Genomic DNA, 13,125 nt, shown 5'->3' with positions numbered 1-13,125 from the left:
ACCAATGGAATCTACTTTGGAATGTAGTTTCATTCTAGGAAAGTGGGATTTTGAACGTAAGGGATAAGTGGCTTTCTAGGTATAACACTACATTCTGAAATAGCTATTCATATTGTTGATAACACAACTATGCTTTTTTAAAACAAAGTGAAGTATTTTGCAAATATACCAAGCTTATTCTGGTAGCACCAGTGGAGCTAATTAATGCACACCTCTGCAGTTCTGGTTTCTTACCATATAGTTTGGCAGTTCGTCATGCATGCTGTTGCTTAAGTTTCATTTGCTCATGTCAGATTTTTGAATTTTATAACCAAACCTCATGTAAAAATAAACCCTGTCTGTGAGCTGCCTCTGATCATGGACGATGCAATATTGGTATCAAATCAATGATTTTTTTCCTTCTCACAGCTAAAAAAGAAACTATTTTAAGGATTAAATCATCAAAATGTCATCACAGTAAACCATGTGACACCTGAACTAATGAAAATTTGTTTGAAGAGAGAGAACAAAGAAAACATTTACATTTTATTGGACCAAGAACACAAGGAGGAACCTCCAGGACGTGGCAGCAATTGATTGAGTCAGGTGTTCACATGATAGTTGTGTGAGGCTTAGTACAATCCCATGTATGAGTCATCTTTGATTTCATTCTGCATATTGAAAGTAGTGTATAGACATTACATGCAGAGTTATAATTAAAGCTATGAATGTTGGGTGAAACAGATGATCTCTTCCAAAGGTGGTCCTTAAAATTCTGAGTAAGATATTGGTCTAGAATTTGCTAGTCATTCTGAATTTCTGGAATTTGTGGGTTGATACTGTGTCTGGGATGTTGGTGAAGGATAGGACCAATAGTCTAGCTCCTTAACCAATTAAATTTAAGCATAGAAGACGAAACAGAGAAGGAAATGGGAGTGAATTGGAGCCAGGTTAGTTATAGAAATAGAAAGAAAGCAAAAGAAAGAAAGATTGGATTGAGAAAGAGATAGGAAAAATAAAAGAAAAATTTCACAGTCCTCTAGGAACAATTTCTACCTGCCGAAATGAGACTCCACAGTTCCAATTGTCCCCATTCTGGATTTCTGAGATTGAATGGCATTGCAGGAACCATTTATCTCATGAAAAACCAGCCATAACTTTCTTCAATAAGTTTAATTTGTAATTATGGAGCAAATCCAACAATGTTTTGAAATGCATGGGTAGATTAATAGCGAGATTGGTTTTTTTGTAAGGCTAACTTTGGAACAGTGCAAATCATCCAGCAATTATGGCGATTCACAACTTATAACTTCCTTGCTACAAATTGCTTGATTTTTAACACACCAACAATGGTGGGAACCATTGTTATTTTACCAGCAAACTCTGGCCCATCAAATAAAAAAGGCGGTGTGGGGCATGAAAAGCATGTATTATTTTCAATAAATGAAGTGGCGCGATCCATCAGTGGAAGTGCAGGGTAGTTATGAATCAATTTAGTTCAATTTCTTTGTGAAAATAACCATGCCTATATGGTACCATACCCAGAAGTTAGCTTATCACATTTTTACATTTTTGTTAATTATTTTTGTCTTTTATGTTCATAATATTAGCCTGGAATTCTGATATAACAGTAATTTTCATATAATCATTGCAAAAATATATTTTTCATAATTAAGTAGATTCACATTTGTGAAATATTGCATACATTATTTATAACGAAATTGAAGAGAATGAATCCCCAACCAATGTTAAAGATTTCACTATTCAAGTTAACTTGCCATGCAGTGGAATAAAGGACAGCTGTAAGTAAATTACTAACCATGTATACTCAGTATTGAAAATCTGAGTACTCAGCAGCAATAACATAATTTTGGATTGTGCCTTTAAAGTAATGAAATGACCAAAGTTACTTTGGAGATGGATACAAGAATACTGACCTGGGAAGAGAAAGATTAGGAGGATTGGCTGAAAGCTTAGTTGAAGATATGGAACTTAAATTGTATCAAAAGGTTGAGAGGCTGAGAAGGGAGTTCCAGGGAAAGGGCTTGAGACTGATGGCTTGAAACTCCACATGAAAGGGTTTAGAGCGTTGGATGTATTTCAGCTTCTTTTGGGCATGCAACATAGCTCTGCAAAATTAGACATATTTGTGCTCCATTTAACACCTATAAAATGGATACAACAAGATCTAATTTTTGTCCCAGTTTATGGCCCAGATTTTCTCCAAGAAGGAGAGGCTTTCCATCATGGCAAAAACAGCAGAACCTCCTGAAAATCATAAATTCTGCCTCCGAACACAACACTTTTGATTTTTGCAGGGGTGGGAACAAGCGCATTTTACGGAGGTGGGTGGCCATTTAAATCACCGGCTGCCTCCACTCTCGTCGGATTTTGGTATAAAGTAAACCTGGTAAGAGCAGATCTGAGCTTGGTGCATTTCTTTGTATAGCCAGGTGACCACTTTGAAGAGGTAGCGGACTCCTGTGGAATTTGGCTTATAATTTTATTCACAGTCCCAGAAGTGAAACAAAATAAATTCCAACTATCTTCCCTTAGACCAAGGGAGTAGGAGGGTGGGATTCGTGGCCTTGCAGGGCAATTAATTTTGCCTCTACTGACTCGTGCACCCAGATGTTTGAAAGAACTTTGTGCTGGAGAAAGATAGCTTTTCATGTAAAGAGCATTGAAGCGGGACATGGCACCTTGGCACATAAGGGCCAGTCACCATGAGCAGCCGGAGGCCAGAGGGAGGACATCAGGTCAGGAGGGAAAGGCTGCTGCCTGCGCGCCAGGAAGAGGAAGAGAGGACAACCAGCTGCTACCCTGTGGGAAGGGTGTACAGACTTAGGACGTCCTCCCTCAATATGAAGGAGAACCAATGGCCATCATGGCTGAGGCTAAACTGTGAGGTGGTGACAGACATATGTTGCATGGTCCAGCCGCAACTTGAGCCACAATTCATTGACCCCCATGCCCTGTCAGTGAAGGTAACCATTGCTGTCAGCTTAAATGACTCAGGATCTTTCCAGGGATCATCAGGAGATCTGTCTAGTACATCCCAGTCAGCAGCACACAACTGCATTATGGCTGCAACTAATGCGCTGTTTGCTCATGTGGGGAATCATATTAAGTTCCCTGTGGCTTTGGCATCTCAGACGCAGACAGCTATGGCCTTTGCCTAATTAGTAGGCTTCCCGCTGGTGCAGGGTATTATTGATTGCACCCATGTCACCATAATGGCCCCTTTGTCAACTGTAAGTCCTTATACTCACTCAATATACAGGTGATTTGTGACCACAACAAGGTCTTCCTCGTGTGTGCAGCTGCCTTGGCTCTTTCATACTAGGGAATTCTCAGCTTTTCAGCCACCAATGCTGATCTGTGGTTGGCTTCTAGGGGACAAGGGTACATGAAAAGAACTTTGCTATTGATCCCCTATAGCAACCCTGAAACTGAGACAGAGCGCAACTACAACAGCAGCCATGTCATCACCAGGAGTACGATCGAGCAGGCCATTTGCATTTTGAAGATGTATTTCAGGTGTCTCAAATGCTCAGGTGGAACTCTGCAATATGCCCCAGCAAGATATTAAGACTTGTAGTGATGTGCTGAACTATATTGTACAGTGGCATACAAATCAATGATGATGAGGCTATGGAGGAGGCGGAAGCCCCTGTCCATTCAGAAGATTCCAAAATGGATAAGGATGAGGAGGTTGCCAATGTCAGAGCAGCTGGGAGGCGTCGCCATGTAGCCAGGACTGACTATGCAGGACGGGATCATCACCGGACAGGTCCTTGTGCAAAGTAGATTCTCATAAGGTCCTCCCATATCACAGTTATCATCAACCAGTCCCTGGTGACATACTTCCACCTAAAGAACCTTGTACATTGACTCCACAATTACTCAAGGGTCTGCCCAACCCCCACAAGGGAGAGAATCACCATCAATGAGTTGGGCTCAGTCAAATTCATGGCTGAGACCCCTATCATCGTAATCATGGCCTCATTATATTGCAAAGACTCATGGTAATAAGTTATTCACAATCTGGTCCCCTCACATGAATACCAATGGCTGTAAATGAGGAGCCCATGCTGCCACATTGTCCATAATCAAACCGTGCCCACAATGCTGAGAGTGTCATATCAGAATTCAAACCCTGATGCTGATAGGCTTGTATGTTGGACCACACATGCAGCTAAGGTGTCTTGTGCATGAGGAGCCCATAATTGTGTAACAACAGCTCTTTGAAAGAACTTGAGCACAATCATTCGGCAACGGTCAAGTTCCTGACATGGGCAGCACATGCAACATCCCTGACTTCCATAATATCTCTGCTTACTGAACAAAATACATTCTGTGACGCGTGTAATGCAAATGCAGCCAAAGTAGTGGGCACAGCCGACGACCAATATTACCTGCACCTCTTTATGGTCTCTCGAGCTGCGATGCCTACACCTAGGCTAATGTTTAACACTGAGGTGCAGATGAATGTCTTGCACCCAGCACTCATACTTGAGATGCACCTGCTGCTCAGCATCTCCTTGTGGAGTTTGATCACTGAGCCTCCCTTAAAGTCAAGCTTGGATGGGCAATGAAAGATACAAGGAGCATCTCGGTGCTTGAGCTTTTGAACACTGGAATATTATGTAATACAGCGGAGGAGGAAGAAGCCCTCCAAAGGATCACAAATCAGGCAACAGCCTTGATCCTCTTGATGGCACCTCAAGATGGACCTCAGCATGCTGCACTCATTATTACTGGCAAGAACCACCTTAATAATATTACCAGCCTTTTTGAGCTCTCTAGCGTACAAACGCACACCAAGTCATGTACATGTAAGTAAAAGAAGTGCTCAAATGTGCTACATACAATGTGAAAACTGTAACCACGGTGAACCCATTAGCGCTCTAGGTGAGATGACGCCCTTCACTCTCGCACACTTCTATGTGTTACCTGTTGGCCTGCCTCATTGTGCAGGCATCCATTGGGGTCTTCCTTCAGACTGCAGTCTCTGTATGGGCAGCTGTGGTCACTGGTACAGGTGCAGCAAACCAGGGTTCTGGCAGAGGGGCTGGGGAGGTGAAGGAAGATGTGGTGCTGAGGAGCTTTTGGTACTTTCACCCTCCTTAGTGCCCTGCATTGTCCTGGCTTAGCCTTCAGGTAGGATTGATTGGACTGGTTGCTGGTGTGCAGCAGTCATCCATTTTGGCAACCGCTGTGCCAACAGTGTGACTGCCCTGTTCCGGCAATACAGCTCCTCATGTATTCCATGGATGTTAGTGCTTATACTGAATGGACTGCTCCCTTCCCTGGTCAAAACGCTGCTTTTGCATCCACTCTGAGTGTTGCTGCACGTATCTTCCATGAGATTGGCCAATCTCGTATGGTCAGAGCTCATGTGATTGAGTTCCTGGGACAATGTGGAGCTCAAGGTAGTGATGGACCCTCCATTTGCAGTTCAAGGGCTCCCACTGCCTCAGGGAACTTCGAAAGATGCCCACACATCTGATGATTATCTAAATACTGTTCCCCAAGAGGTGACTCCTGAGATGCCATGTCCCTGACCATTGGAGCATCATTGTGACTTTCCTCCCTCCTTCAAGGGGGACTGTGCACAGGTGTCTCTAATTCTGACTCCTCCACCTGCACTCCAGTGCAGTGACTTTCACCCTGTGCCACTGACTCTGCATGCGCACTACATCCCATGGAGTGTTGGTATCTGTGTTGGCGGAGTGTGGGCTAGGCAGATGTGATGCTGCCTCCTCAGACATCTCTTTCTCCTCTTAATGCCTGAGGGATAATCTGGCCCAAGTGGGTGAGGGAGCTGAGCTGGGTCCTGTGTGAGACACACAAGGAGTTATTTAGATACAGCCCTTCTCATTGTGAAAACACGCGCTGATGCACGCCATTGCCTTAATTAGTTCTGGGCTGCCCTCATGATGCAACCACATTGTTGCACACCCTTTCATGCCAATACCCCATTGTGTTCGGTGAACTGATATCATGACCTCCACCATTACCACGAGGTGCCAAGGTGTTTTCAACACCGTCTTTATCACCTGCTAATGGCAATTCACCAACACCAACAGACAGCTGTTCAAGGCATTCGGGCAATTTCCATGACCATCCATTCCATGGAACGAATGTGTCTCAGCTAGGCTGAGCCACCCCAAGTCTGGGCTATCTCCATGGCGTTTTTCGCCCTTTTTGTCTGAAATGATATGAATTTATGTTAGTTTGATATATAGTTCATGGAGGGATATTGCTCTTCACTGCATCTATGCATCACAGCACTCATTCGTTTGTGTTCTGCGTGCACCTACATGAGCTGCTCACACATACAAACCTCAGTGCTGAAGTGGAGATATATGTCTCTCACCTTAGCTGTAGCATGCAGATGTGACCCTTCCCTTAAGTTCTGTGTGGATGAGCCAAGCTACTCGCTTTGCTGGAATGCAACAGGTCATTGAACCTTTTCCTGCACTGAAGCCATGAGTGCTGATAGTCTCTTGCTGTGCTCACCGCTATTTGAATCCAGGCCTTCTTGGTTGATGCAGGGGCATTATGGCGGCCAGCAGAGTAGAGGACTGGTCTCCTCTTCTGGACCTCTTCCACCAAAATGTGACAGTCCTGGTCAGAAAATCGTGAGACAGCTGGACCCACCCCTTCCCCCGCTTCTCTGTGTGACATTCTATCAATAAAAATGTCAGGCAAAAAAGATCGTGAGCCATTCAGATTACAATGCACTCATTCACTTTTTGTGTGCTTGCATGCACTATCCATTTTCACCAGATCATCAGTTACCGGTAAGGTTTGGTGGAGATAATAGCCCTCTGCAAATGCTTGGTGCCATGTATGTTGAGGTTGTGACTCCAAGGTAGTATGCTGTGCTCTGCGACTGACAGTCCTACTTGTTTCCTCCCTCTTAGTCACACTGTTATGGCCATGACAGTGTGCAAGTGTGAGGGACCTAGTCAAGAGTCAACAGTGTGGGTGCATCCAGACAGATTGGTAGCAAGAGGGCAAGTGGATGGGTTAATGAGCATGGCACTGTTCTTCATTCAGTCACCCACTGAGCCTTGGCAGCTAACTACATGACTGCTGAATTTCTGTAGCAGGTCGTGGTGGCAAGATAATGACATCTCCATTGCTGTGTCTTGGGAATCCACTTCATGTTTTTAGTGGTTCAGTCAAGAACACTTTTATTAGTGACAATGACATAGGGAAAGCCCATGATGGGCCATCTGTTCCAGGGTCAGCTAACAGTTGGACAATATTAACAGCTTTGACACTTACCTGGCAAGGCAATGGTCTTTCCCCTGAGGCACACGGACTTCACCAGTGATGACCTACCTCTCAAATGGGCCTTTCAGAGGGCTCATTTTTTACCTGCATCTGAATCACCCAAGCTGTGCTGGGCCTGCCTTCAACCACTCACTACTTCTGGGGTCACCCACGCCGACTCCTATTCTGGTTGGTCCCCCTGGACTGAAAATCGGAAGTTCAGGCAGCCATTTTTAAAGGTTGGGTTCACGGAGCTGGAAATTCTCCCATCTCTGCACATCCAACCCAGGAGCGAAAATCTGGGCCTATGTGTTTATTAATCACAATAAAAGATATAGCAGAAAAGAAGAAAGTTTGAAGGACTCAGCTGCTACTTACCCTCTTTCACAGGCGTCTCCAGCTGCTGCTCTCACCCTTTACCTCACCTTCTGGCATTTCTCTTGACAAGTCATGTCAGCACCACACTGTGCCGAACATTAGATTTGATTCTGCGATTGGATAATATTTGCTAAACAATCTTGAATGTGCTAAGAATTACACTGACCACCAATTTAAGATTACCAGTCAGGCTGATAGTGTGGCACTCTTAGGTGCGCTAGAAGCTACATATGTTATTACACAGGGCCCTGTTCCATGCAGACAGAAAGAACATGTACACACATTTTCAAATAAACAAAACAGGCAACAGCCATTCTCTGGTTCATTCCCTAGGGCAATGTCTTGACTAATCAGAGTCAACCTGCCTGGTTTGAATTTAAACAAAGTGTGGCAGTTAACTGTCAGTCATCAGTTAACTGGTGCATTTTCCATGGCAGTGCCTCTACCAATCACAATCTGCTTGCCAACTAATCAGCACTGGCTTCTCATGAAGTATTGCTGTTCCCTCTACATTCGGTGTTCTTGCGAATTGTCCTGATGAAAAGCTTCAACAACATGTTTCTTTTTGCAGCAATACTCAAGTTTTGTGCTACCAAACAACTATTTAAACCTATTATGTCATTAACAGACATCAACAACAGTGTTAATGTGCTTTATTTACCAATGGAATATGGGAATTGCTGTCAATGTTTATTCTTCCATAGTGAAATAGATAGAATTATACATGGCAAGCTGCCTGAAACAGTAAGTATCGAGGGTAGATATGAGCAATACAAGATGTTAGCTGTACATTTACTATTATTGCTGTTTACAGATATTCCCTGGTGCGCTCCTCTAAAGATCAAAAATGGTTATGTCCGTTGCAGAACACCACAAGGTGGATATTACAAAAATGTACAGGGAACAGTGTGTGATATTTCTTGCCGAAAAGGATATGAAATTCATGGAACTGGCCGTGTCCATTGCCTTTCAAGTAAACGCTGGTCACAAACAGTTACTTGCAGAGGTGGGTAATATCAACTTATTTGTTTTTGTTCAGCGAGGGTGATGGAGTGACTGAAGGTGAAATTTTCACAGTTTATTTTCATGGCATAATGCATAGGGAAGGTGAATAACTGAAACCAGCAGTACAGTGAATCCTCCTTATTACTGTCACGTTTGATGGTATAATGTTCCAAAACATGAGATTACTTTTTTTGTATTTCTTTCTGATTGATTTGGTGACTCTTTTAATACCACAATAAATTATTACATTAAAACTTTGGAGAAGTTTGAGATGATACAATTGGGAATTCTGCACCTCAACATACTCTGGAACACCAAAATGCCGAAATAAAATGAATTAAATAATTTAAAATTTTAAATGGCAACTAAATAAGTTAATGGAAGTGAAACCCCTGCCAGTGATACCCACATCCCATGAAAGAATACATTTTAAAAATATATAGATATTGGAAATGAGTGCTATAGTTGGTCTTGGTACATTTGGACCAGAAAGGTGAAATATAGAGATTCCAATAGAAAAGTGTACATGTTTGGACATGAATTAGGAGTGGTCTGTGGACACAAATAAAAGAAGCTCCTAGGTTGAGGTACTGAAAGACTGCTGGTGCTGAGTGAACCATACCCTGATACAAAGTTACCTTGAGGAAGGGAGGGGAAGAAAGGAAGCAGCTTCTCCAACTTATTACAGTTATTTTTCTGTTCTAGAAATACGTTGTCCTAAGTTTTCATTGCCACTCCATGGAGGTGCCAAGTGCTCAGATGGGGCATATTTTAACTCGAGGTGTGAGTTTTACTGCACACCTGGATACCAAGTTAAGGGGCAAAAAAGTGTGATTTGCATGCACAGTAAAAGGTGGAGTGGAAAAGAACCATCTTGCCTTGGTAAGTTTTGTTCATAAAGTACTATAAAGTGAGCTAACCAGCTGGTTCACCTGCATAAAACTGTGGAAATATTAGAAATACAAACTAAATTTCCTAATTTAGAAGCCAAAACTATTTCTTACATTACAAATCTTGTGTATGTGTGCACATCCTAAGCACAAACTTAACTTTCTGCTGTCATTTTTTGTCACTATTATGTCATCATTTAACATTAAAATTTTCTTTGCAATTATTTATAATTATTTCCTATATAAACATTTCATTTTGTTCCATCCTGCTTGACACTCCTTTATAATCCTCATTCTTTACGCCCCAAGATGTGTAATTCTCTACAGAGCAACTGCAAATGAAGTTACATTCTCTATTTCAGCATTTTTATATGGCCATGCGTTTTGTTTGAAGAGACGATTATACTTTCAAGCAATCTATAATATATTAAATGTCTTACATGGAACATGCATTTCCAAATTGCTACACAGATCTGAAGGGATTGGAGAGAGTGCAGAAAAGAGTCATGAGAATGGTTTCAGAGATGAGGAACCTTAGTTACCAAGATAGATTGGAGAAGTTAGGACTGTTGTCCTTGGAGAAGAGAAGGCTGAGAGGAGGTTTGATAGAAGTATTCAAAATCATGAGGTGTCTGGACAGAGCAGCCAGGGAAAAAATGTTCCCATTGGTGCAAGGATCGAGAACAAAAAGGGCAATTTAATTAATTGACCAAAGAAACACTGTCAACATGAGGAAAAACATTTTCATGCAGCGGGTGGTTAGGATCTAGAAATCACTGCCTGAGAGTGTGGTGGAGGCAGGTTCAATTGAGGCATTCAAGAGTAAATTGGATTGTTATCTGAAAAGAAAGAACGTGGGGCAATGGGGAGAAGGCAGGGCAACACCACCTGGTAAAATGCTCCTATGGAGAGCCTGCTCAAACACTACAGGTCGAATGACCTCCTGTGCTGTAACAATTCTGTGATTCTGTAACTTATTTCCTGGAACATTGTACTTTGGCCTTGACAGTTCATTGCCTGGCTCAAAATAAACAGCAGAAAATCTGATTTGAAGAGGTAAAAACATAAGAAACAAGTGAAGAGAGCACTTAGTAGAGCACATACCTCATACATTAACACAACATTATTACAATTACACAGCTCTTCCTCAAGGTTTTTCCCTCCCTGTTTGATACTCTGTGACTACAAAGCTGGGAAAAGAATTTTTTTTTATTGAGAGCTTCCGTCTCACTGAGGAGGTTTCAGGCTAACCCACATCCAACAACTGCTCTGAAAACTCTGCTCACTTTTTGACAACTGTGACAAATTCTACCATAGCATCAGAGACAATCCACGACATTTAAAAAAAACCTCAATTCGCCCTCTCTCCCCACGTTAAATGATCCTTCAAAAAACTCTGCATCTTCGCTAAAAACTCGGTTTTTCCTTGGGCCATACCCTATCTGTGTTACAAATTTTGTTGAAGTCCGTCCACGAGTTTTTCAGATACATTGTTTATAGACAAATAAACAGGGGTGAAAACATTACCTCCGCCCACCTTCCAGAGGTAACAAAAGTGAGGAAAGGGGCAAGAAAACAGATTTAGAGCCCAGTTCTAACTCTCTCAAAATCTATTCACTTAACACAGAGTTAAAATCGGGCCCTTAGGGAGGGATTTCCAGAAATTTAGGGCCCTGATGGCATGGCTGCCAATGGTGTGTGTGATGCACAAAAGGCCAGATTTGTAGGAATGCAGACTTTATGGAGGCTTCTTGAGGGGTAAGGCCATGAAAAGTGTTGAACACAAAGCTGAGAATCTTAAATGGGGAAATGTTGGGAACCAATGTAAGTCACTGAGCATACGGGTGACGGGTGAGTTGGACAGCAACATTTTGGATGAGCAGAAGTTTATAGAGAACGTAAGATTACTAGGAAAGCATTAGAATAGTTAGGTCTAGAGATGATGAAAGCATGGAGGAGGGTTTTGCAGGAATAGCCAGAGGCAGGCATTGTTCAAGTTACAAGTAAGTGGTCTTTGTGGTGGTGAGGATATGAGGTTGGAAGCATAGCTCTGGGTCAAATAGGATGTCAAGGCTGTAAACAGTCAGCTTCAACTTTTTTTCAAGTTTGTTTTTTGATTTTGAAAGAGCCCTTATCCTGTTTATTGTACATGAAGAGAAAAGAATTCATGCAGCAATGCGTAATATTTGTATTACCTCTTTGAATGGGGTTCTCTGTTATGATCCCTGGATTATGCTGTCATTTATCTGGATATCAGGCAGAAGATGATGCACTCAGGCGAAGTGAAGACTGGTTGTTCAGTCATGTTTATCCAGTATAAAAAAGCTGAGAAATTGGGACAGCTGGCTGTGCCTTCATAGAAATACAATTGCCACCCACGACTACAAAGGAAGCCCAATGCAATCACACATGATTACCACTTGGTGGTAGTATAGATACAGTTTATCTGGGTCAATTTACCTTATGTTATTAAAAATCATTTGTATTTGAGAGGAAATTATGTTCCTTTGTTGAGATTGTTCTGAGAATAAAAAAATGTATGCACGCATTAGCGACAGTTAAATAATGCTGAATAATCATAGAAAAAGATAACATAAAACAGTTTTTCATGAACTGAGAAGAGGATGCATCTTTGAGAGAACAGATTAATAAAGCAAAACTTTATTATGAGATATAGGGGTTTGTTTTACATTTAGCTGTGAGTGGGGTGGAGAGGAACTCTCACAATGTCCACCCTAAGTCCCTTCTGAGAGACCTAAACTATTGTAAGGGCTGGAGCTAGTATCAGTGTTGCAGACAGCTGCAAGCGCTGGTCTAGTGCTCACAGGAAGCGGGCTGATCACGGGATGATGTGGGAGGGCAGGGTGGACTTGTATGCCAATAAGAAGAATGGAAATTCGCTTGGCTCTGATGCACCCTTGGTGTACTGGAACAGTTCTGGTCTCCGTTTTATAAGAAGGGAATAAGACAGATTTATTAGAATGATACCAGAATTGAGACGTAATATGATAGTATAACCTACTGGGAAAGATTGAACGTGCTGTAGCTCTTTCCTCTGGAAAAAGAAAGATTGAAGGGGTAACCTGATCAAGGTCATCAAGATTGTGAAAGGGTTTGATAGGGTAGACTGAGAGAAGACATTTTGAATTGCAGGTAAAATCAGAACTAGGGGCCATAAGTATAAGATAATCACTAAAAAATCCAGTAGGGAGCTTAGGAGAATGTGGATAAAAGCAAAATACTGCAGATTCTGGGAATAGGAAACAAAAACAGAAAATGCTGGAAAAAGCTCAGCAGGTCTGACAGCATCTGTGGAGAGAGAAACGGAGTTGACGTTTCAAGTCCACATGACCCTTGTTCAGAGCTCTGAAGAAGGGTCATACGGATTCGAAACGTTAACTCTGTTTCTCTCTCCACAGATGCTGTCAGGCCTGCTGAGCTTTATCAGCATTTTCTGTTTTTGTCTTCGAATGTGGAACTTGCTTAAGTTCAGGTGGATAGCATAGATGCATTCAAGAAACTGGATAAGCATAGGAGGGAGAAAGGAATAAAACATATTGATGGGAAGATGGAGGCTACTATTAAG

The 13,125-nt window shown here is 42.2% G+C and overlaps 1 protein-coding gene across 4 annotated transcripts in view; it reads left to right on the top strand.

Annotated features, from left to right (window-relative positions):
• The window catches only part of srpx (sushi-repeat containing protein X-linked), an 89,956-nt gene that overhangs the window by 29,883 nt on the left and 46,948 nt on the right, over positions 1 to 13,125 (top strand). For all 4 annotated transcript variants that reach the window (XM_041211150.1, XM_041211149.1, XM_041211146.1 and 1 more), the window contains 2 exons: positions 8,459 to 8,650; positions 9,355 to 9,531. In XM_041211150.1, coding sequence (XP_041067084.1) covers positions 8,459 to 8,650; positions 9,355 to 9,531 — 369 coding nt within the window. The remainder of the gene's footprint in view (positions 1 to 8,458; positions 8,651 to 9,354; positions 9,532 to 13,125) is intronic.

Source organism: Carcharodon carcharias, chromosome 18 (genome assembly GCF_017639515.1).
Source record: "Carcharodon carcharias isolate sCarCar2 chromosome 18, sCarCar2.pri, whole genome shotgun sequence".
Lineage (NCBI taxonomy): Eukaryota > Metazoa > Chordata > Chondrichthyes > Lamniformes > Lamnidae > Carcharodon > Carcharodon carcharias.
This window is presented reverse-complemented; position numbering and strand designations above follow the sequence as displayed.